This window comes from Lytechinus pictus, unplaced genomic scaffold (assembly GCF_037042905.1).
Source record: "Lytechinus pictus isolate F3 Inbred unplaced genomic scaffold, Lp3.0 scaffold_19, whole genome shotgun sequence".
NCBI lineage: Eukaryota > Metazoa > Echinodermata > Echinoidea > Temnopleuroida > Toxopneustidae > Lytechinus > Lytechinus pictus.
In genome coordinates this window covers 10,929,341-10,955,699 of record NW_026974140.1, presented here as the reverse complement: position 1 = coordinate 10,955,699, position 26,359 = coordinate 10,929,341, and the positions used below count along the sequence as shown (strand labels likewise).

Below are 26,359 nucleotides of genomic sequence, written 5' to 3'. Positions count from 1 at the left end.
TTTTGTCTACCTTTTTCTTCCTTTCTGTTTTCTGTTGGTTTTTTTTTTTTTACAGCTGTTCATGAGAAATCAGGGGCAGTTGCCCCCTGCCACCCTTACTCCCCCATTGTAGTGCTGCCTTAGTTTTGTTCATTGTGGAAGTCTGTATAATGTCGGGGAGTGTGATTGGGACTTGCAGTATGAATTTGAAAAATGCCTTGTGACTTTATTAAAAGAAAAAAAAAGTTTGGCGTGTATGTGTGCTCACTCATACTTGACTTAGCTGGAAAAATTTTCCATGTAATGTAGGATTTGTAGGTATATTTTAAGTCATTTTGTGCTGATCTTTTAAAGTAATTGGCTTTTTACAGGGAACTTTCTATTTGTGTTGTGCTCAGTTCCTTCTATCAGAAACTGACATTTATTTTTATCATACAACAAGCTCAATAGGATAATAACTGGTTTTTTTTTTTTGGGGGGGGTCTTTTTTGTATGTTTTTTTTGCTTCTCTTTCAACCAATTAGTCTATAGCATGGATCTACAACCAGAGTTGAGAAATCCTGCTTTCCATGTAGTTACTTCTAATTATTGTTCAAAGATCTCCAGTATTTAAAAAACTACAGGATTTCAATAAAGATCGAATGGCCATGCAAAATATTTTACAATGTTTTATTTTAAAGGTTTATGCATCAAGACTATCAATAAAGCACATGGACCTATTGCAGTAACGCCACTGTGCTACCCACAGCCTATGACTTCAAAGCGACAATCTTCATTATTGATAATGAAAGCATCTTTATTCTTGATGCTACATGTACAATTTGAAAAGCTTGTTTTTACCATCTCAAAATTCATAGTTCACCTCACCTTTGATAGTATTCACTGTGGAACACATCATACAGTACAAATTACTGAATGTATGTACATGCACTATAAAATGCTTGCAAGGTTGAAAACTCATGCATTCACAATTAAAATTAAAACACAAAGTATGACTTTGTTATTTATTATAGAATATATTCCATTCATTTAATACTTTATTTGTTATGAAATCACAATAAACATTGGCAGACCTTCTGCAGCATTTGGAGCATTTGTTTTCCTTCAAGTAAAAATACATGTATAATGAAGGAAACAATATCTCTCACTTGAATATACTGTTCTAAAAATAATTATGATCATGCATTACCACACAGTGTATGCAAAATTTGAAATTATTCAAAAATGCAATTATGTTCAAATAATTCATGATATCAAAATAAACTTTACACCAATGTATAAATAAAGGAATTTATAAAATTATAAAATGATGAAAAATTAAATCTTTAGTGAAGTATATATACTACACATGATGCATTTTATTATCAAATACTATCTAAATGCAGCAATATATTTAAGTGATGTTCTAAGTATTTAAGTGCAAAGTAACCCTGTTCAAGAAAATAGATGCTTAAATAAACAAGAAATTGTGTGTTTACTGGAAACACCAAATCACAAATTACACAATATATTTAAAGGATATGAAATATGAAACAAAGGTCATAAAAGCATAATAATGATAGTAATATATATTCTGTTCTTTTATAGTGCATAACAGCTAACACATGTGTTAAAGAAACACAAAGTATAATTAAGAAAGCAAATGAAGAGTACTCTGTTGGCTTTTATGGCACCGAGTCCATTACATGTTTAAAAAAATAAAATAAAAATACAATTTTTACTTTTTAAAAATTAAATTGTCATTCATTTGTTACTTTTCTTTTTAAAAATCATTTGAAGTTGATTGTTTTTTAGTTTCATTTAAGGGTTGTAAGAAAGAATAATTGCACATATATACACAATCTCTGATTGCACTCGAGATTACAAACCATTGATTGTAAATCTTTTTTTCATATATAGAATATGCATGAATTCACATTCGGTGTAATAACACAACATTAGCGCAATACTGAGTTTCCATGAATTAAAATAAGTAAAAAATAATATACTATTTTATTCTATATTTTATAAGAAAAGCTTGCTATTATACATCTGCAAAGTGTATTTTTCAGCAAATTGAGGAAATACATTTTCACACACAGAAATACAATAAAAATACTGTACATGATGAATTAACATGATTACATGATTTTGAATGAAATGACGGGTAGGTGTCTTTCTGCATGCACATAATTACTTTTTTACTCTGTTTCATTCTTCACCCAACAACTGAGATTTTACAACCTTCTGGACACTGCTTCGTAGTCAGTCATGCATGCAAAGTTCCGTATGAAAATCACACCAAAATTGCGGGAACATTAACTCTATTAAGAAATATCAATAAATCAATGATTAAATGTTCATAGCTCAGACAAGACAACTTCAAATTTATGGAACATTTTTTTCTGCTCACTCTGTACATTAAGAATGATCTTTAACAAAATTACTATCTAATAGTTTAACTTGATTCACAAGCTGTGACGAATTGAGTTACAAAAAAATCAAAAAGTATCAAAATTCTAGCAAGTACCTTTTGTGTAAAAATATTAATAGTAAACATTGGTGCATGTCATGAATGTATTTTCAGTATGACCATTTCTACCTGAGAAATATTTTGCAGCATTTATATTTTCCTTCATATCTGAAAATATACTAAAAACAATTTTAAAAAATAATACAAATTGTAGTAATATGCCATTACAATTATCTATATATGTAACGTATGAGAAGAGATCATTTCAAATACAAGTACATGTGTATGAGTGTGATGGTACAAGATTTCTCATTAGGTGAAAGAAAAAGACTTAAAGGAGAATGAAACCTTTGGAACAAGATAGCTTGTCTGAAAACAGAAAAATCAAAGAAACAGATCAACGAAAGTTTGAGAAAAATCGGACAAAAAATGAGAAAGTTATGAGCATTTGAATATTGCGATCACTAATGCTATGGAGATCCTCAATTGGCAATGCGACAAAGATGTGATGTCACTTGTGAACAACTCTCTCCATTACTTTAGTATATATTTCACTTAAATTGCCTCTTTTATCACATCTATCAATAGATCATACGTTCTTTCTATAGCAGGGCATGTAATACAGATTTTTAAAGAATACATTATGGATAAAGAGTTTGTATCACCATAAGAAAAAGCAAAAAGAGACATTTTGAGGGTATTTTATAGTCCATCAAAGGGAAAGTTGTTCACATGTGACATCACACATCCTTGTCACATTGCCAATGGGAGGATCTCCATAGCATTAGTGATTGCAATATTCAAATGCTCATAACTTTCTCATTGTTTGTCCGATTTTTCTCAAACTTTCTTTGTTCTTATTTTTTCATTTTTCTGTTTCGACACAAGCCTACTTGTTCCAAAGGTTTCATTTCCCTTTAAAAGAGTGAATCTTTCTTATACTGAAGGCGAAATGTCATACCATTGCATTGAAAAGAATAATCACTATTAGCAAAAATACGAATAATAATCAATTTTCCTATGCTAACTATAGGAAGGAATCATTGAAAGAAAAATCAGAGTCCCTCAACCACGCCTCTTACCTATAATGGCAGTGCGCACTTAGCCCTACACCTGCATTTATTTACTAGTCGCAATGAATTGAATCGTATTGTGACATCAACTTCTACATGTAAGTCATGCAATGGTACATTTTGGAATGGTACGTGTACAACAGTACGAATGTTGCACATTCATCTTCTCATTAGCACGCATACAAAAACTAAGTAGGCGTTATATAATACAATATGTCAGATTTTCATATTGCATCCTCAGTTGGGACATTTGTAATTGGTTTACATAATGAACTGCATTTATAAATGTTCTATTCATGTTGTCGAGTTTTAAAAAATGAATGCATCATTTGTCAAGGTTAATTGGAAATCAGACTCTAACATAATTGGCACTTATTTGTGTTGCCTACATGTAAATATGGCATGCCTTATTGTCTTTAGTACAATTGAACATAATCAGCTGCAAATATATATAAGATTTAATCAAGTTCAAATAGGATTATATATATGAATATAACATAAAGAGTTGGAATGTGTTTAAAATGGTTGACAAATCATGTTGCTTTTAAGATGTAAGGCATGAATTGTATTGATATTTTGCAAACATATTACATGTAAGAACTTATTAAATGAACTTCAATTTTAGGAGAACTTGTGTTTTACCAAAATGGCAATATGGTATATCATTTTGACTAATATATATATGGGCAGAATTCAGATTTATGTCATAATTGGGTCTCCATTAATAATTCACTTTCATATGTGTTTTGCAGGTTTAGTTTTTAGTTTTTTTCTTTTTATAATGGGACCAAAAACTTTAAGGATATAGTGCACTGCCATATACAGTATAACAAGTCCTGAGCCCGTTGCATAAAAGTTACTACTACGGTAACTTTGCCATCCAATGGTATGGTAACTTCCATGGTAACAATGCTAAGCAACCAATCAGAATCAAGGATTTAAGGGAAGTTACCATAATATTAACTTTTATGCAATGGGCTCCTGGCCTATTGTTCTGCTGTCCTGAAATCTAATGACACAAACACCATTCTTCCCATCGTATTTTAATTGATTGTTATTGTTAAAATGGTTCCATGACACCACAATGAAACTGCCACAAGGATCTAGACCCTGTGGAAGTGTCCTGTTGATACCACCTGTAGAGGTTTATTTAATGAATGGTTTGAGTCACTGTGACCCCATCCTTGTCCTACCATTCTGCTGCTGGTTGTTCATCTCCTTCAATGTCCTGTGGCTGGTGATATCAACAGGAAGCCCGCACCACTCGCAGGATTCCTTCCACAGGGCTACCTGTAACTTCCTGTCATAGGTGAGGCTGCTAGATGCAACAGAGCCACAGTTATCAAGGTAGCAACCTCCAACACCTTCCATCTCATCCGATAAAGCAGCATATATCGATGTGGCACTGCCTTTTTTACTGGTCTAAAGGAACACAGAACAGAGATGGAAAGAAATGGTGAAGAAATAAAAGCAGTAAGGTTGGTCTGAACAAGGAGGATGCTCAAGAGAGAAATAAGTGAAAGGAGTGTCATAATCGTGCTGCGAGAATCTGTCACCCCTCATAGGGAATATGCTGACTGAAATAAATGATGATGATGATGAATGTATTTTGATAAAGATGATTTTGAATTATTCTCCATTTTGAATTCTACTTCTTGAAATACAATGTCATAAATACCTTTTGAACTGGTTACAATTATATATTCTCTAAATATTTGAGAAATTTCAAGGGAAAATTTAAAGGTCTACAGAGATTCCTTGAAGCATATCAAATTTTTGTGAATAATATTAATTCTACATGTATGCCCCTTTCAGATGCTGTCATTTTCAAATTTAAAAAATAAGGACAACAGAGGAGTAAATAAATGTGATGGGAAGGTCACTTTGTTTAATGTACTGTTCATTGTTTGAGAAAAGCCTATTGATGTACATCAACATGAAAAAAAAAGTGGAAAGGACATTTTTTATATATCCACCCAAACATTGCTTAGATCACATAAAAAGGCCACCAACTTTGTGGGTATTTTATTAAGTGTATTTATACCAAATTAATAGCAGACCAAACAGGTCCAGCCCATGTTTTATCAGACTATCTGTGAACCATCTTTTCAATTTAACAAAGTAAATAATAACACGTAGATTTAAAATAGAAATTAGACCAACCAGGCTTTGGGCCAAGTGAAATAAGTCTTAATGTGATTGTGTATTCCATCAAGTACATGTATGCTAGACAAACTGCTGACACCAAGTTAATATGATTATTAACCAAATTTTTCTCCTTGAACTGGTAAAAAAAACACAAACTATATAGCATCATGTTCTACCCATATTCCAATTCAGGCATTCACCCATCATGATAACTATGCCAAGGCAATGAGAAAACACAAAACAAAACATAAAACTATTTACCTCTGACCTACTTCTGAACTTTTGTGCAGAGTTCAACAAAAGAAACAAACAATAAATCACACAATGCAATAACACTTATATCAAGAATAACATTGGCCCAACGATAATCACTTAACTTACTAAAGTGACAATAGTATCAAGGGCACAATACCCCCCCCCCTTTTAGACACACCAAATTTAATCACACAATGGTATGGATAGATGTACGGTTTGATAGTAAACATATCATTTGGGATCATTCAGATGTTACAGCCCCATCAATATAAATACTGGCACAGTGGAAGAACGTCTGTCTCATAACAAGTCGTGGGTTCAATCCCTGACCAAGTCATACCAAAGACTTAAAAATGGGACCTTTTGCCTTCTTTTCAGGCTATCGATGTACAAGAATGGAGAAGGGTAATAATAACATCATGTTACACAGGTCCCGCTAGAACAGTTCATGAGAGCTGAAATGGCTACCCTGAGTAATTAAATAGTCAATATAAGGGCATTCAGACACAAAAGAAACACTGTACATATCCATTAGTGTATCTCTACGAGATCTCTCTTGTCTGAATGAGGGGTTTTGTTTGCTTGATAACTATGAATGGACCTTGGTCAGATAATACCAAGGTACTGTAATGTTTTGTTCTGCAGTTGATATGACAAGTATAAAGTCCAAGTCATTGTCCATGATTATCGCTTCAATGGGCATACAGCCAAGAAACCAAAATTTGTGACCTAAATATATTTGAATCTGATTCAGTGAACAGCTTGAATTGATAGGGATCTAATAGCCTATGAAAAGGTTTTTAAAATTGAAGCTTAAATGTCAAACAATTCTTAATTATTATTGCAAGAACAAGCCATATTATTCAGTTTAACTTTAAAAGTACCAACACTAATCAGATCATTAATACCCTTACAAGTGCATCAAACACATGAGTCTACTTTGTGATTGATTCATCAAAAGAGTTTTCATGTCAACAGACAGAGAAAATATCTTCTGGCAACCACATTGTGTGTATTGCTTGAACTATAATAAACTTAAACTCTAATCAGTACACCTTTAAACCTCTTATTGTTTCTTTCTGGCCATAAGGATTAAAGTGTTTTCACTTGGTCTACATGCAGTATTCTCAGATGGTTAAACACCATATATCTAGTTGGTCGAATATCAATTTGGTATAATTGCTGATGGGGATACACGTGGTCTAATAACCATCTAATCTTATTTTCATTCAGTCTAATGCCTGGATAATCTAACTTGCTACTTTGCCTATTGTCAAATGGCAATCTGGTGCATGACAAGTGATTAAGGCAAGTTAATTCAAGTAGTATTAGACCAACTGGATATTAGACAAAATAAGTACAGCCTAAATGAGAATTAAACAAAATGGTAATTTGATTTAGAATGGTAATTAGAGCTTGTTATTAGAAAAATGGTTGTAGGGAAACTAGGATTAGACCATATGGGAGAAGACCAAATGGAACATAGACATAGCCGGAGGAGACCAAGAGTCAATTAACCTGTTGACTACTGATTTCCTTGATTCCATAGGCTTTGTACATGGATCATTCGGTTCCAGTTGGCAAGAGGTCAACTGATTAAAGAGATACTACCTTACCCAAATCAGACCGAGCTGAGAAACAATAATCTTTGCCATCTGCATGATCGGATGTAGGTTCTGATAGAGTTGTGTTCCAACGACTCCAGGATGAAGGCTGTTGACGGTTACCCGACGGCTAGCTCGGTAGATACGACGCTGGAGCTCTTGGGTGCCTAAGACTACTGCTAGTTTGCTGTCAGCATAGGCCTTGTAAGGGGAATAGTCTTTCTTTGGCATGCTTGAAGAAGAAATAAACAAGCATCAAGATTACAATTTGAACAAGTGTCACTTAGGCAAGCACATAATACGCCCGCCTGTAAAGCGGAAAATTGAGTTATTGGTGAAGCAAGAAAAGTGGAAGGTGGCAACTTCACCTTTGACCTTCTGACCTCAAAATCAATAGAATTCCTGGCATCTATGCTAGTATCATACAAACCAAATTATATGAGCCTATAGGTTAAGTTAAACTAAAATTATCACGTTTACAAGGACTGCAGCAGGGTAAGATGAAAACATGTCACTGTGACCTTGACCTTTAAACCTCAAAATCAATAGGCTTCTTGGGATCCATACTAGTATCACTCACACCAAATTATATAAGCCCAGGTTAAGTTAAACTGAAGTTATCGCGTTTACAAGGAAAAGTTAACGGACGGACACCGAGCGTGATACCATAATACGTCCCGTAGGATGGGCGTATAAAAACGTGTGTGATTTATAGTAGAATGATATTCATGCTAATATGAAATGAAATTGAATAATATCAAACTTTACATAAATCTACTCAGCAATATGGCACTTTGACTCTCCATCTGGACATAAAAACGTTAAAGGCCCTGTCCCATTTTTCCGTGCAAGTCTTGCGGGTCAGTTGCGAGCAATCACACGCAAGTCGCCTGCAACAAAGTTTTGAGCATGTTCTACACTTTTCTGCAAGCAAATTAGACTTGCGTGCTCTGATCTTCAAGCAACTGCGTTTGAGATATTTGCGAGATACAGTCCGACCTCTCTATTATCCGGACGCACACTTGCCGAGATTTTAAATTTTTTTTCAATTCAATCTAGTACTAAGGAAATGAGATTTCAATCTAAACTCAATCCTATATGCAAACTCACTTTGATTACATATTTCCAATATGGTCTACCTACAACAACATTATTTTTCATGAAAATACCTCACCCAAATCACCGAAAGAACTTAGGCAGGATAATTTTCCAGTACATTAGGGTGTAACGCAAACATTTTATCACGTTCTTTTTTTGTTTCCCAGGAAAAACAACACATGTCTCGCTAGCTAACGCTAGGCCTCAATACGGACAGCGCCATCTATCATATTTGAGCCTACAGTCAGTATAACACTGGCTGACATTGCGAAGCTGCGATACCCGCCGCGAAGATCTAATTGTAAAACTTAGTTTCATTGAGTCATTCTCTTTCTTTCGAGGTATGCTCGATGTATACCTCAATCATTTTAGCAGGTAAATCATCCAACAGTTTTGGCCATCGATCAATTTCATTTCCGTAAACATACTACCTATAATTTGCACTGACACTGCAGTGAATACTGTCTGTACGCCCACTACAATAGATAACGTGTACGTAGCTACGTACTGCCATTGGGGAGGCAGCAGCTGTGTGTGTTTAATATTGGGTCTCCCAGGTCCGGATAAATCCCTTATCCGAATTGGTGCTGATCCCAACGTGTCCGGATAAGGGAGGTCGGACTGTACTCTCAATGCACTCAACCTGCAGGTAGCAAAAACACTAAGTGCAAGTTACACGCAATATTTGCACAGAACAATGTCATCGGGCCTTAATGTCATCTAGACAAGTCAATGACACTTGAAAGCTTTCATACATCTGGGCTCACAGACTTACATTTTTGGCATATGTGAGGCATCCATCCATCCCCCAAAATGGGCAATGGAAGAAACATTAATGATCCTTGTGTAACTCCTAGAATGAGCTGAGGTGTGGAGTTTATCTAAGAGGAGTCTGGTCAAGAGGTAATGGCCGAGGTAGTTGACCTGAAACTGCATTTCAAAGTCATCTGTTGTCTTGCAATACGGTGTCGCCATGACTCCAGCTTCAAGACAATGAGGTGAGTAAAATGATTAGTAGCAACCAATGTAATCCATTTCATGTTTTCAATAATAAAATTAATTTTCTAAGAATTATAATGAGATTAGATTTATGGCCTAGAGTTCTAATCAGATTTTAGAACTGAATTAAAACAGAAGAGAACTGAAAGATTTAGAAGCCGAGATGAACATAAATTTGATAGAAAGCAAACAAAAAGAAATGAGATAAAAAGTAATTAAACCCCAAATTATCAACTCTTTTGGGGTCACATAATACAAGCTACACGTATGCTTTTCATTAAATCCCCCTAAATCTGCAGATATTTATTAACCTCTATTTGAATGTTTATTTTGAATTGTCTATGAAAGCAAAAATGTTTGTCCACCTTCTTTATCTGTTAATTTTTAGTTATAATGATTTGGTATATATTTTTTTCTGTTAAAAATGAATTTCACAAATTTAATTTTCAACAATTGAAAATGCATCATATTCAAAAGTCCAGTAACAATGATGATCAAGGTAAAATAGCTAGATCTCTCATGGAGTTCAGTTCAGGTCGACGTATTAATAAGAGTTCCATACCACAAAATTATTTTCCGTATGAAACAGCACTAGACGATGATGTGAAATCACTATTTGAACACTCACCATTATTGACTAAAATATGTAGAGGTAGTTTCTTATCAAGAAAATTTTCAGCAAAGTCACGCACTGACTGAAGGGAAGACAAATCAAGAGGTATCCACTCAACGCGAGCCAAGGCATTATCCTTTTTTATTGCCTCAATAGCCTTTTGTGCTTTCTTACTATGAGGGGAACCTGAAATATAGCAAAGATTAGTGCATGATGAAGTAATTAGATCACTGTTAATGATATGAAGCTATAGGCCTAATATCTTCTAGTATTAAAATTTGAAAAACTTACTCTCCAAAATTACTTGTATCCTAGATATTTTGTAATCAGTTGGATGTAACTGAAAATATATTTACTCACCAAGTACTACTTGTACTCCTTTCTTGCATAATATTTTGGCAGTTTCTAAACCAATACCTGAGGCTCCTCCAGTTACTATGGCAACCTTTCCATCATGCCTTGAAATATCTAAGGTAGATTCAACAATAGAGAGAAAACAATTTTTTATCAATTATCAAACCTATTGTGGATAATTACAACAACAAAAAACACATACAAGGTTATTCAAATAATCAAGTTTGCTGACATGTACATCAGGGCTCGACATTAGCAGTGGCCCGGGGCAACCTAAATTGAGAGTTGGGCCACCAAATTCTGTAAAAGCCCACACTTGGTGGCCCAGCCGGGCTACTAAAGTTTTGATAAATTGTAAAGTTTTCTATTGTTCTAGGGCCGCCAAATGTGTTTTGCAGGCCACAAAAAAAAAAAAAAAAAATGAAAAAATATGAAATTGATGATTTTGGTGGATCGATAGGGCCACCAAGAAAAAAAGTTACTGTGGAGCCTTGTTACATGATACATGTCCAAGAAAAAATGTCCCTCTGACATATGGCTGAATTGATTCCAAAATTAAGTATGATTCCATAAATGTGCAGAACTAGAAAGCTCATTTCAAGTTCTAACTTTTATAAATATTTCATCGGTCTTGCTTTTGAATACAGTTTTGAATACCTAATCTATTGGGTAGCAGTGGTGCTTTTCAGCCCATTCCAGGTTTGCATGCAGTAATACTGTATGTTCTCCAGTGTCTATCATTTGATCATCCAAAATCTGACCAGGGAATTTCCTAATCTGACCAAGGAAATCAACAAACTTGGAATGGGCTAAAAAACACTGCTACACAACAAATTGACACTGTATTCATATTTTCATAAGAGTTAGAAAAAGAGATGAGCTTTCACTTCTTTACATTTAATTGAGATTTTTTTTTTCAATTCTTTTAAAAAATGGTTAATTAAAACATGCGTCTGCTCATTAGTCACAGCCAAAGGCTGATAAAAACAGGTGTACAATTCAAAAGCATATTAACAATAAACAAAATGATACTCAAATCACATACGCTGAAGTCACATACATGTAGTGGAAAATAATAACTTCTGATCCCGGGATAGCTTTGAAGCTGCTGAAAGGGATTACTCTTCAAGGTGATAATACATGGAAATTTATGCATGTAGCTATGTACATAATTGTTGAAAACAAAATATACACATTGTATTGAGCATTATAACACTAATACATTTTGGAAGTAATTGAGCCATATGTCACTCAGAGGGATATTTTTTTTTTTGGGGGGGAGCTGTATTATAATTTATTTATTACATTTTTAATGTAAAAAAGAGTAAATTGTATGAAACTATTGGCCTGTCAATATTATTTATATTTTGAAAAAATAAAACCTTACCCGGTACTTACAATCATACTTAACAAAATCAAAATAAAGTTTTGGGGGGAATCCCCCCCCCCAAAAAAAAAAAAAAAAAAATCTTCCAGTAGTATACTGTCATCCATGTAGACCCTCTATTAGCCTCTATTAAGTATTATTACATGTAGTTTTGACAAGTCATATTCTGGAAGAGATGGGTTTTTTAGGGAAGGGTCCCGAGGAGGGGGGGGGGGGGCAGTCAAATGTATTACTGACCAAATCATTTCCAAACACCCCCTAAACAAGTTTTTCTCTGTGTGCAATGTTACCCCCTAAACAAGTTTTTTGCGAGCTCCATTCACACATTTTGGCCCCTAAACAAGTTGTCGCCAGAATATGACCCCCAAACAAGTTTTGTCTATTAATATGCTAACAATAAGATTAAATAGACAAAACTATATTAATGGGTATTGCACACCCCCAAGTGCAGTTAGGGTTAAAATACCACAATAGGGATGAACCCGAACACTTTTCAGAAACGAGAACGAAAAAGCCCCGGAGAAAAAGCTAGAGGAAAAAACATAGATCTACCCTAAACACCTTTGGCTAGTCTTTAAAAAAAAGCTTTGGGAAAAAAATACCCTAAATATGTTTGACCTCAGTCATGATTGACCATTGACCAGTCTTTCAAAACCAACCTTTAAAAAAAAAAAATAAGTGTTTTTGTTGATACCCTTAACGAGTGCACGCGTGGCACTGAAAAAAAAACCCTTAAAGGGATGGTCCGGGCTGAAAATATTTATATCTTAATACATAGAGTAGAATTCACTGAGCAAAATGCCGAAAATTTCATCAAAATCGGATAACATATAATAAAGTTATTGAAGTTTAAAGGTATAGTGTATGATTGGTTCATCTCAGACAAGGGCAGTGAATCAATTGTGAATATATTTTTTTCATTAAATATCTATATCAATGCTCTACTTTAGCACTCAACAGAAATTGGTATAACTCTTCTGTTTTGGTGATATTGAGGGGTGAAATATATATTATAGGGATCGGTTAACCTATTCAATTTGTTTCCGCCCTCTCGAGTTAGAAAATAAATTGATATTAGAACGCCGTTTGATTCATGCATATTCATTATAACATCGTGGATATTCATAAATACGTCATGGCGCATGCGCATTATCAACGAATGCTAAACGCGTAGCGAGAGCAGGGTGGAAGTCATGCACCGGACGCTGCATGCACAATGCGCCGATGGTTAGGCGGCCACTGGCTGCTGATACTGAAGTCCACCTCCTGGACTGCCGAACACACAACACACTACATCCCCATAACATGCATACACACACCCCTGAATAGCCGGGGAAAGTAAATCAATGGGTAAAGTGAATCACTGTGTTAGTTGAATCACTGGGGGTAAGTGAATCAGTGGAGGGCGTGTGTGTATTCGTTGTGTGTGCGGGCGGGGGTACGGTCCGATAGGGTTTGCCCCTTTGGTTTGTCCAATCAATAAAAATCGTCCTGCAGCACATACACACTGTATATATACCAAAGACATACGAGCATGCCCTACATGAAACTTCAGACACGTTGATGAGCGGACGTGAATGACTACGCAATACGGCTTACTGTAGGGATTGTATGTCATGAATCTGAATGTACTCCAAGACTAAAAGAGATACGAGGAATCCCGGAGAAGGCAAGGGCCGAGTTTGATTTTTTTTAATGTCGGATCGTAGCTCTTTATGCACCCTTTCAGTTCCCTCCACATAGCTTGGCGTACTAGGTACGGGAAATCGGTCTCAGAGCGAGGCGATAGCTTACTATACTGACTCCATGGCCCTCCCCAAAGGGAAGAGGGAGGGAGGAGAGAGAAGAAAGAAAGAAGTGGATCGGTGAAGGAGAATAGGGAGAACGATCAAAAAGAGAATGTGAACACAACATACCCTAATTTTTTGTATATTTTTAAATCGTTGATCTTTCCTAAAATCATGATATCATATATTCTATAGCGTTTCAGTCAGTTTCAGATTATTTGGCTCCACACACCAATTACAGAGGAAAAGTTTGATAAAAAGCTAAAACAAAAGTGGTTTAAAACTCTAAATAGACGACCACCCCCATTCTGTCTAGTGCCGAGTATGAAGAAAGGGAAGGGCGAAGAGAAAAACAATTTTCAGGGCGGGAAACAGAATAATAAAACATAAAAGGAAGATAAATCAAGTTGACAGGACAATGAGGACACACATTATTGACATGAAAGTAGGTGCAATGCAACACAACTTGATTATTATTCGTTTGTTTAGACTGAACTTGCGAGGTCAAAAGGTGAGCGGAGAAACCCGTTGATGCAAAGTATGTACGTAGCGTAGTCTACATCATGTAGACCTTTGTAGTGTGTGTATGCGACCAATGCAGTTGCAAATTTCGAATAAAGTGTTATTTGGTCAATCTTTACAGGCGTCATGAGAAAAAAAATAAAATTAAAAAAATTTAAAAAAAACCGGGGGGCAGACGTAATGGGCAAGATTTCTCGGAAAACTCTTATTCTTGCAGCCACCCAAGATACCTAGATATGGAATAAGGAGAAGTTGAGTATATTCAATATTGCACGGCGCTATGATCTACGGTAGAACCACTCTATATACGTATGCAGAGGGGTGAATTTCAGTGCAGAGCCGATCAAGGGGGCGACCAGCATGTTTTACAACAGAACTTTACAAGTCACGCAGTGGGAAACAGGGCAACGAAGTACGTAAAAGAAGACTAAGCAAACTTGGAGAAGCAACGTCCGAGGGGATTGCACATGTACTAGTAATAGGATTTCCAGAGATTTGGTCGCAGAGCATTTCTCCAGTGGGGGAGGGTGAGGTAGCCTATAATCAATTCATCGGTGGATGGATGGATGACTGAAAGAATGAAAAGATGGAGGAATAGGCATATATGAATGGATCATCCGATGGCCCAAGAATGGATAGACATGGATACCAATGACAAAGTAATAGATAGGGGCGCCCCATGGGAGCTTTTGTTGAATTAGCTAACCCTTATTAAATAAACAATAAACAAAAAAATACAGATGGAAAGATGAACTTTTATTGCAACAAATGAGAGGCAGATAGGCCTACGCATACAGTGTGTGCACGAGCAGTTCAACTGTTGAAAAAATCTGAATGACTGTGGAGCGTGGCGACACGATCAGGACAAAAACATCACTCGCATCTTGATTGACTTATTTAGCAATGAAAGTGGAATTAACCGGGAAGTGGAACTCCTATTTCCCTGTTATATATAAAGGAAAAAGGGAATGATAACTGTTGTTTTATAGCAGAGGAAGTGTATTATTTTCATATTGGGATTGCCCGTGGGGTTGGGACCAAGGAGATTCCGGCGTTTCGACATTTTACAACTGATTGGGAAAATAATATGATAATCATTTTGATGGTTGAGAAAAGAAATGTGCTCAGTTCACACTCAGGATTTATTTTTGCTGGGGTTACGTGCTGAAGAAAATCTAACAAAGCAAAATAAAAACATAAGAAAGGTTCTGACACGAAATGTTGGTCATATTCCATACATTTCTCCAATTTGACACCTACCATAATTCCAGGGGGTGCTGCATGCCTGTAGAAAATAATACACGCCGCATCCCCAGCACCCCCGCTTCCAAGGGGCATACAATCGCGGAATAATTAGTCGTATCAGAAAGTATCAAATCAGTCAAGGCGATCGTATTAATCGTATATAGAAAGTGTTGGAATATGGTTCAACTATTTTGGCTATCAGTTGGTATGAAAGGCCAATCGTGCATAGTGGTGGTGATGACTTTCGAAAAAAATGAAATTTTTGGCAAGCCCCTTCTGGCGAGGTTCAATGGGTATACGCTTATTCTGATGTATTTACTTTATGGTGATGTGATGCAAATATGTTGACGATAAAAAATATAATATTTTGCCTTTATGGGTGTTTTACAACTCCAGGGGGGGGGGGTCAAGGAGATATTTCAGAGTACTCACTGAGAGACACGCCGATCTGCAAAAGGTAAAGTGGTCATGGGGCAAGCAAACAAGTAATACTTTCCTGAAAAGGCATACCATAATAAAGTTAATTGGAGAGAATAATATTGAACTAAAGAGAAAAATAACATTGAGAATGCGAACATAAGGAATACACAGCGAAAAATACAGAAAGATGTTATGAACATGCTTTCACCATATAGCTCCATGCTTTCACTATTCATGATGTATAATGCAATGATAAAAAGGGAAAATGTTTTCAGTTGTATTTAATTTCAACCAGTGGCGTAAATAATGAACATAAATAAATATGAAGGGCATATATATAGGGCACAAATCTTGATTTTTTTTTTTTGTAATCTACGATATATTTTGACATGATATTCAGACCCGGTATTCAGATAATAGTTTTCCTTCTCTCTTTCCTTTTTTTTTTTTTTGGGGGGGGGGGGCGTGACAAATTTGGGAATCCATATAGCCCTAAGCCTTATTTTGAACGCCACCGATTTCAACTGAATACAAGGTAGTCAAGTGGGCAGCCGACGCAGCGTGTAAAACAGTATAAATTTCATTGCATGATAATAATAAAATTATAAATAATGTCTTGTTCAGTTAGCAGAAACGAGGATAGGACGTTTTGTAATTCGCTATGCAGTAAAATAATGAGAAAGGCTGAAACGATATATATTCAACTGGATCAACTGGTTATTAGACGGAATGGCATGTATGTACATAGGCCATGTGGATAGTGAACGAACTGATGGTAGACCAAATGATATTAGACGAGTTGGCAATTGGACGATTTGGCATCGGACGAAATAAAAGTAAACCGATCCAATCCATGGACTTAGCGCCTATTATCACGCCGGTATAGATAAGGAGGTACAATGTTGGAAACGATGCCCAACGGACATGTGCGTATCCAGGATTGAGCCTGACTATTTTGGCGCCCCTCTGAACTTTTCGTAAAATGGCACCCCGACCCGCCCAGCCAGGGAATCATAGGTGCCGTAAATGCAGTTTGAATTATCGTATTTCATAATCACGTGAAAAATACAGAAAGATGTTAGGAACCATGCTTGAACTATTCATGAATACAACCATTGGCGTAAAAAATATGAATTAAGGGGCCAGATATATGTGTCGGGCACAAATCATTTTTTATCGGTGATAGATTTTGACATAATATTCAGATATTAGTTCCCCTTCTCGCTTTCTTTTTGTATTGGCCGTGACAAATTTGGGAATCCATATAGCCCCAATCCTTCCCCATTATTTTGAACGCCACTGATTTCAACTGGATATCGTCAAAAAATATTGATTGATTGATTTTATTTCGCAAGTCACCATAATATATATACAGTAGCATTAAAAACAACAGGCTTACACAGGATGACCCACGAAAGCTCTAAAGCTATTTTCCAGTGGGGAAATAGGCTTTACCTTGTAAATAAATATTACCTTGGAAATAAGCTTTACCTTGTAAATAAATATTTACAAGGTAGTCAAACTGACAGCAGATGCAGCGTGTAAACACAGTATGAATTTCATTACATGATAATAATAAAATGATAATTACGTAATGTCATGGGTGGTGAAACAAGGATGGGACGTTTTGTAATTCGCTACGCAGGCTTTTGATAGTAAAGCTGATGAAATACAGGGTTGAAAGTAAAATAATGAGAAAGACTGAAATGAAACGATCTATTCAAAATATAAATTCCATGAAAGAGAAGCGATTCAAACAGAGTATTATATTGCGTTTACATTCCCTCTGATTCATATTCTTTTGATTCCCTTTCAACAATCTACTTCTTTCTTTCTTTCTTCTCTCTCCTCCATGCCCCCCTTCCCTTTCTTGGGGCGGCGGGGGATGGGGGGGGGGGGGGGTATCGGATATGAGAAAGCATGCAGTTTAGGTGTTATGGCACACTCGGACAAGTTCAATTTAGTGGCCTAGTAGGTCCATTGGTAAATTGCCAAGTCGTCGACTGCCAAGTGCCAACTTGCACTCACCACATGGTCTGATTTAATTTAGTCCATATCCATTCCGTCCATCAATATTTCGTCGAACAACTATTTGGTCCAGTATCCAATTCATTTTCATTCATTTTGCACAATAGCACGTTGTCCAATTAGACCAAATGGTATATGGACTAAATGGCTATTGGACCAACTGGTTACTAGACGATAGTGGATGAACATAATTATGGTAGACTTTAATGATAGTAGGCGAGTTGGCAATTTGACGATTTGGCATCAGACGAAATGGAAGTAAACTGATCTGATCCATGGACTTATATAGTATCACACCGGTATAGATAAAGAGGTACAAAAGTGGAAACGATGCCCGACGGACATGCGCATATCCAGGATTTTGCACCACGAGGGGGTCACTATTTTTGCGCCCCTGTGAACTTTTCGGAAAATTGCACCCCGACCCGACCACTCAGGCAATCAAAGTGCCTAAATGCATTTTGAATTGTCTTATTCCACAACCACGTGAAAAAGGCAATCGAAGACCATTTTTTTGTAACGTGTCCATGTAAAAAAGATCAAAGTTGTATCCACTTCTTGAAAAGAATAAATGCGACCAGAAAGCATAGAATTTTTAAGCGTTTTGGGGTTTCAATTTAGTTCAACTTTTCATCAGAGTGGTAGACCATACTAAAATTATGTGCGGGAGCTGTAATTTCTTAACCGGGGCTAGATCCAGCTTTCGCCAATAGGGGAGGGGGATATTTTCATCTGTTTTCCGATCAAACATTCTACGCTTTTTGCAACCGTGAACATGATATGTATATGAATTATTTAAACAATTATTATTGATACGAGCGCGAAACGTGAGCTGAATTTTTTTTATATTCTGACCCAAAATTTTTTTGGGGGGGGAATCTATGAGCACTTTTTGCAATCATGAACAGGATGGGTATCTATCAACATTTTATGCGATCACGAAGTGCGAACTGACAATTTTTGAATTCCCAATCCAACACTGGACATCATAAGCACTTTTTATAACCATGAACAGGATGGGTATATAGCTAAATAATTAATGCGAGCGCTAAGCGCGAGTTCAAATTTTTTGATATTCTGACCTCGTAAATTTGTGCGAGTGCGAAGCGCGAGCTTAAAAAGTGATTGATATTTTGACCTAAAATTTGGACATTCTAAGCACTTTTGGTAATCATGAACAGGATTGTCATCTAACTAAACATTGATGCGTCCGCAAAGAGCGAGATGAAATTTTTTCATATTCTTACCTAAAATTTGGACATTTGAGTAAGCATTTTCGGTTATCATGAAAAGGATGATCAGTAACAAAACAGTTTATGCGAGCGCGAAGCGCAAGCTGAATAAAAATCTATATATTTTGATACAAAGTCAGACATTCTAAGCACTTATCTTACCATGAACAGGATCGCCACCTTACTAAACAATTAATGCGAAGAGTAGGATGAATTTGTTTTTATATTCTGATCTAAAATTAGGACTTTTTAGGCACTTTTGGTAATCATGAACAGGATTGGTAATTGATGGGAGCAAACATGAGTTTGGCACCCCCTCCCCTCCCTAGGTAAATTGAACCTGAATTTGATGCACCGAGACAAATATCAAATTGGCGTGAGGTGAATATCCATTCGGCACCACCTAGGTTGAACATCAATTCGGCGCCCCTATATGTCAAACAGCAACTCGACAACCGTATATAGGAAAAATAATTATTCGGCGCCCCATCCCCAAGGTTAAACATCATTTCGGTGCCCCTATGTCGAACATCTATACGGCGCCCCGAGGTAAAAACATCAATTCGGCACCCGCTATATACATGCTCTAGGTTGAACATCAATTCGGCGCATCCACCCCCCCCCCCATGTCAAACAGCAATTCGTCAACCCTACGAAAAAAATATCGATTCGGCGCCCCCTTGGTGCCCCTATGTCGAACTTCGATTCGGCACCCTCCTATGTCGAACATCTATACGGCTCCCCGAGGTAAAACATCAATTTCCTCCCCCCCCCCCCTTCCTAGGTTGAACATCAATTTGGCAGCCCCTAGGTCGAACATCGATTTGGCGCCCCCTAGGTCGAACATCAATTCGGCGCCCCCTAGGTCGGATATCAACTCGACGCCCCTTATTTCGAACCACAATTCGGCTCCCCTATCTATGTTGGACTTAAATTCGGCGCCCCTAGGTCGATTATCGATTCGGCCCTCCCCCCCTAGGTCGAACACCAATGCGGCGCTTCTTTTTTCCCTCCTCTCTTTCTTGCCCCCTTTCTCTTCTCTCCCCTCCCTTTTCCTCCCCTTTTCTTTCCTTCCCTTTTCTCCCTATTTTGGCGACCCCGAATACGCGCATGGTAGAGCTACGGATATAGAGAAATAAGGACAAAGATGTAATGAAAATATAAAAACTCTTGAAATACTTTACGTTTTCTAGGCAAACAAGAATCCAAACTCCAAAGCGTATAAATAACGTCCGGCTGAATAGACCTCCATTTGCATCCTGTTTGATATGCTTTCCTGTAAGTTCCATTGTGGGCAAAATAAAGGGCAAAAGTAAGTCTGCTTTCTTTGAGAGGGTGTAAATGATGATATATTAAAATACCAGCGAGTGCCATAGGTGCTAATCATAGGCGACGGAACGTATTTTCAATTTTTTTTTTTTTTTTTTTTGGGGGGGGGGGCAAAGCCAAAAAAGGCACTTATATGCAAAAATTTGCATTTTTTATGCAAACTGATATTTTCACCATGAGATTATCATCTGTGTTAAGTAGTTGTGCGTTTTGTAGTAATTAAATTGAGCAAAACCTTTTTAAAGTCTTTTCTTATTGATAAAATATCTATTTAGGCTTTATTTTTCCGGGAGCGAGCGTAGCAAGCAAGCAGTTTGAACATTTTCAAATCTGAAGTTGTGAAACTCGCCGCTTTTTGGTCAAATCGCGCAAATTATTGTTAAAAGAGCATTCTTGCGAGGTGTTAAGAGCGCAAATCGCGAGCTATAAATTCTAGACATTGCTTGTACTAACATGACTAATAAGACATGAAAATCAAACATTCCGAGCAATTTTGTTATGAAAAAGATGTGCATCTAATTGAAGAATGGACGCGAGCGCGATATTCCAACCAGAAAACTGGACATTCTAAGCACTTTTTTTAACCCAAGAACTTAATTGTGTGTCTTAATAAATAATAATTGATGCGAAGCGCGAGCCGAAAATTTGTAATATTTCAACCTGAAAACTGGATATTCTAAGCAGTTTGAAACCGAGAACATAATGTGTACCTTTGATGCGAGCGGAAAGCGCGAGCTGAAGATTTGTGACATTTAAACCTGAAAATTGAACATTATAAGCACAAGTTGTAACCAAAACAATGTGAGTGCCTTCCTAAAAAATAAATGATGTGGGCGCGAAGCGCGAGCCAAAAAATTTGTGATTTCCAACCTAAAATGTATCGTTTGACTTCAAAAAAGGTATTTTATTTTGAAAAGGGACATACATGTACATCATTTTGAAATAAGTGCACTCTCCATTTAAAAAAGGCATTTTTTTCCTACTGGGATTTTTTATGTAGGGGGTTAAGTGCCCCTGCCGCCCCCCGGTTCCGCCGCCCCTGCTGCTAATATAGCCTCGGGTTATAATTTTTATCTAAGTTCAAACTGGTATTAACAAAAAAAAATGTTGGTATGACTGCATTTTATAACGATGGTTTTCTTTAAAATATATATTTTTTACCATTTCGATCCATCACATGTTTGCATTTTTTTGTCCGTCGATATGCCCAGCGCTGAGAGGTCATGCCAAAACGTGATTTTGCATGAAGTACATTCTCTGAACCATCATCGGAACTTCGGAATCACACAGAGATGGAAGACCCCTTCCCCCACATAGTTCCGCCTAGCTGTATGTCCTCGAATATATATATATATATATTTAATAAGACATCATAAATGCGAAACACAAATTCAAGAGTAATGCAGTTTTTGCAATAAAATTTGCAATTTTATTATATATACATATATATCACCATGATAAGTAAGTAATTTTATTATCCGAGTCCATGTAGCGGACCGAGGTGGAGTGGGTGGAGGGAGAGGCACCTATAGGAGACGTCATACTTGTTCTTGTTCAGTATATACTACCATAACAAGTTGAAAATAAAAATACAAAGAGAAACTTGGAGGGGGATCGATGATACATTGTTATAAACATACAGACCTACGCACCGGTATCATAGGCGGATCCAGGAGGCCGACGTTACGCCCCCCCCCCCCCCGATATTGGCGGCGCAAAGTAATATGAACGAGAGCAGAGGGGGGGGGGGACAAAATATAAGAGGAAGAATGAATAAAAAAAGGTGAGGGGAATTCAGACTTGGGGAGGGGTGGGAGCCAATCATGTCACTACACATGTATAAAAACAATTTAGCCCGCGCTTTGTGTTCGCATTGCCTGTTCGATGGAACATCTATTCATCTATACCAATTCATTTATTGATTTATTCATTCAGTCATGGTTAAACAGGTTCACAAGTTCAGAGTTATTAGTATATAAAATCATAGTAACAAGTACAATAACAAGGTATAATTCATATCAAAATAGTATGAGACATAAAGAAATATTAACTGATCAATGTAATACAAAACACGGAAACATTGTTGAAGGGCTTATAGTAAAACGAACAAGGGAACTAAATAGGCCTTTACTTATTCAAATTTTTGGGCACCTTATCCGTCAGTGTGCATCTTGTTTAATGATCATATTGCTCAGATCAATTTTCAGGACACAATACACAGTCCGAAAATAATACCTCACGCTCGCATTTTTTATAGGGCTTAGTACTGTTACGACTATAGATTCCAACAAAAACTAGCTTTGAGCTGCCGATCGATCGGGAAAAATGTGGATGAAAATATTGTTCACCCCGGCCCCGTTATTAGTGAAAGCTGGATCCGCCCCAGAATATATTGTTTAAAAAAAAGGCATAGGCCACGCGGTATTTGTCATTTTTTAGTGATAAATACATTGAGGCAGTATATTGACAAATAATCACTGGAAGAGAAAGAGCATCTTTCGCCCTATATAACGCACAAAGCAAAATAATGAAAAATGGCGGCCAAGCTAGTTCAATACAAAATGATTTCCTTTTCCTTTAAAAAAAATGTTACAACACATTATAATAATGAACAAATCAAAATACAGAACTTGAAGAAATTGATAACAATTCAGTGAATCGGAATCGAAACAAAAATGCACATGTAAATATAATTATAAAATAGAAATAAAAAACGGGGAAAAAAATAAGAATAGCCCTTTCACAAGCAACCATAATTCTCCCTCCCTTCATACCCTGGACAAGTAAAGAAAAAAAAATACAGCTAGAGAAACGAAGCAAAGATGAAAAGCAAGGAAAGGGAAGGAAAGCCGTCTCTCGGTACCTGGTACCCTGCCCAGATATCAAGATGTACGTAGGACCTATTCTCCGCGATTTGAAAAACAACGTGCATAACATCACAATTATTATGATGGTCATTTCAAAAAGTTCCTTGGTTGTTTCCAAGTTATTTAATTTGCCGTCGAGGGACTGCGCGAATGCACACGCTCCTACAGGAAATGAATGAAAAAGTCGCAAATAGACTCCGGCGTTCAATCCGATACTGTACTGTATAGCCGGTATACAGATCGGCACGTGAGACAAGCGCAGAGGCGATGGATATGAATATTCATGAGCAGGTATTGATGTCATTTGGTCTCAAGGTGGCGCTCTTCATTTTTTATGTCCATTTCAAAATCTGCATCAAAAGAAAGCTCACTTGGCAAAATTTATCTTCTTTATATATTTTTTTGAGAATAAAAACAGTTCTTTTGGCCAATGCAATATATTTTATGGACTCAGAACTTGTTTATGAGTATTTTGAAAAGCGAAGAGTGAAATCTAAAAGAAAGTTTTGAAATAAACCAATGTCACAATTTACCTTTAAAGTTTAGCAATATTTTGTGAAAACAGTTGTCATGAATATTCATTAGGTGGGCTGATGATGTCACATCTCCACTTTCCGTTTTATTATGTTATTACATAAAATCATAATTTTTTCATTATTTTATACTTGTGTCAATAATATGTCTCCCTTTGGCATAACCCAGAGAGCTCCCGCCCGCGCAGCGGGCGGGAGCCCAGAAGCTCACAGTGTATTCTACCATTGCCACCGAACAAGGGTGATTTATGGTCTAAATATTTCTCCAAATGAATTGTGAAAACAAAAAGTGTACAATTACCACGATTATATGGATGAAGGTCTAGCGAGTGGCAGATTCCTGACATCTGAGCACAGTCTGGAACCTCAAAAAAACCAAAAGTTCTCTCCTTCTACCCAGTCTCGATCGGCCGTTTTGTTACGATTTTTAACAAAAATGGCCGATCGAGACGGGGTAGAAGCAGAGAACTTTTCGTTTTTTTGAGGTTCCAGACTGTGCTCAGATGTCAGGAATCTGCCACTCGCTAGACCTTCATCCATATAATCGTGGTAATTGTACACTTTTTGTTTTCACAATTCATTTGGAGAAATATTTAGACCATAAATCACCCTTGTCCGGTGGCAATGGTAGAATACACTGTGAGCTTCTGGGCTCCCGCCCGCTGCGCGGACGGGAGCTCTCTGGGTTACCTTTGGCACAGCACACTGAGCACAGGCAGGCATTTTAAGTAGATCTTTCTAATCTAATCTCCTGCTGATTTGGAAATGTCAACATATATCGTTAACAATAACACCAACATGTTGAGACTAATACTAGCATTTAGTAGCAAGTGTCCTTAACACAGTTAGAAATCAAATTATGCCACATGCCCTCGGCCTCGCCTGCTAGCTGCTTGAGCTGAGCGCAACCACCCAGCGATCGGGCGCGGGCCGCACCTCGCGCCGGAGCGCAGCAGGACGATATGCCGCCCCAAGTCCACCTTCCTTGCAAATTGCAAGAATAGTTCTCACCTTCGGGCTTTTTGTTGCCTCTCAAAAGCTGACGGATGGTCGCAAATATTGCAATAGCATAGATAACAATCATATAAAACGCCTGCCTCCACCACTCCATTCCGCCATCTGTATAATCAAGACAAAAATCTGTGAATTAGGAGACACTTCTCTGTCACATCTTCAACGCAAAAGCAACAGCAACACTCAACAGCATGTGCTATCGCTATAGTATATATATCCTTTGGCTATATCATATCACGTGTGCTAGTTTTGTCACGTGATATCTCTGTTTGTAAACATTGGGTTGAAATAATATTGGCTCATTTTATTTTGAAATGACTTAGCTTGTATTTGTAATGATCAGGGGCCGCGGAACGGTTTTCAAAGTGGGGGGGGCTGACCATGCTAAAAATCACGATCATATGGTAATTTTTACGTATTTGTACACGGTTTTGGAAAAAAGTGGGGGGCTGAAGCCCCCCCGGTTCCGCGGCCCCTGATGATTAGACGTTTTATCCGACAAGTCCTGTTTATCATGCAGTAGTGCAGTTACCATACATCAGTCAATCAAATTTGATGAAAGTTGTCAGATCTGACAAAACTGTCGGACGTGGAACTTTAGTTGGGAGGGGGTATAAAGCAACCCCTCCCCCCTTGATCCCGCCCATCCTTGCTCTGCCCCTTGCAATTCAATGAATTTCATCTTTCCTAATTTTCCTGGATCAATCTTTATGAAGCATTTAACGTTAATAATATGAGTACGTACTGCAACCTAGCTTACACATGATTTCTCATACATATGAGCTAGCTGTGTTAGGATCGGAGCTAGAGTCGCAGCAGGGGCGCAGAAAGAATGAGCAAGAGTTGCCAAGAAAGATGCCTTGGTCCAGCCTCCGCCAATAGGGGGGGGGGGCCGATTTTTTTTTCACCCATATTATCCCCGATCGGCCGCTCAAAGTTGATTTTTGTTTGTTCCTTTGAAGGGGTTGTCCCAGTGGCGTAATGAGCCAACAATTTAGAGGGAGCTCAATATGGCGTATTGCGTAAAATTAATAAAAAGTTGTGAGTGAGCGAAGCGAGCGAGCAAAGATTTTGACATCTTTATTACGAAAATCCAAGTTCATGATAGATTTTGAGATAATATTTGGAAAATAATATTATATTTCACCCTTATCCCTTTCCTTTTCTCTTTTTTTTCTTGGTCGTGATTTTTTTTTTTTTTGGGGGGGGGGGCAAAACGCCCATGTCCTGACAGTCATTTTGCAGGAGTTTCTGCATTTCATTCATAAATCAATAACAAATGAAAAAAAATTGATACAATAACAATGACATAAATGAGTACATTTTTGTGTGACGATAAAAAATATGAATAATGCTGTATAAGACTGAAAACTACATAAATAAAGCATGTAAAATTATAGTAAAGTGGGTACAAAATGCA

The 26,359-nt window shown here is 37.1% G+C and overlaps 1 protein-coding gene across 1 annotated transcript; it reads right to left on the bottom strand.

Annotated features, from left to right (window-relative positions):
- Positions 1-634: 634 nt before the first annotated feature.
- LOC129260914 (dehydrogenase/reductase SDR family member on chromosome X-like) lies at positions 635-25,703 on the bottom strand. The gene is made up of 7 exons (XM_054898919.2): positions 25,685-25,703; positions 24,937-25,044; positions 10,582-10,689; positions 10,237-10,407; positions 9,385-9,592; positions 7,524-7,743; positions 635-4,926 (listed from the first exon to the last, which is right to left on the bottom strand). Exons 1-7 carry the CDS (start codon positions 25,701-25,703, stop codon positions 4,672-4,674), a joined length of 1,089 nt encoding a protein of 362 aa, XP_054754894.2. The 3' UTR covers positions 635-4,671.
- Between the last annotated feature and the right edge of the window lie 656 nt (positions 25,704-26,359).

Bases quoted from the DNA above. Each gene is read 5' to 3' on its own strand.
- LOC129260914 (XM_054898919.2), bottom strand. The intron at 9,593-10,236 runs GTGAGTGTTCAA...ATTGTCTTGAAG, and splicing joins ACATATTTTAGTCAATAATG to CTGGAGTCATGGCGACACCG. The intron at 4,927-7,523 runs GTAAGGTAGTAT...GTGTTCCTTTAG, and splicing joins CTCAGCTCGGTCTGATTTGG to ACCAGTAAAAAAGGCAGTGC.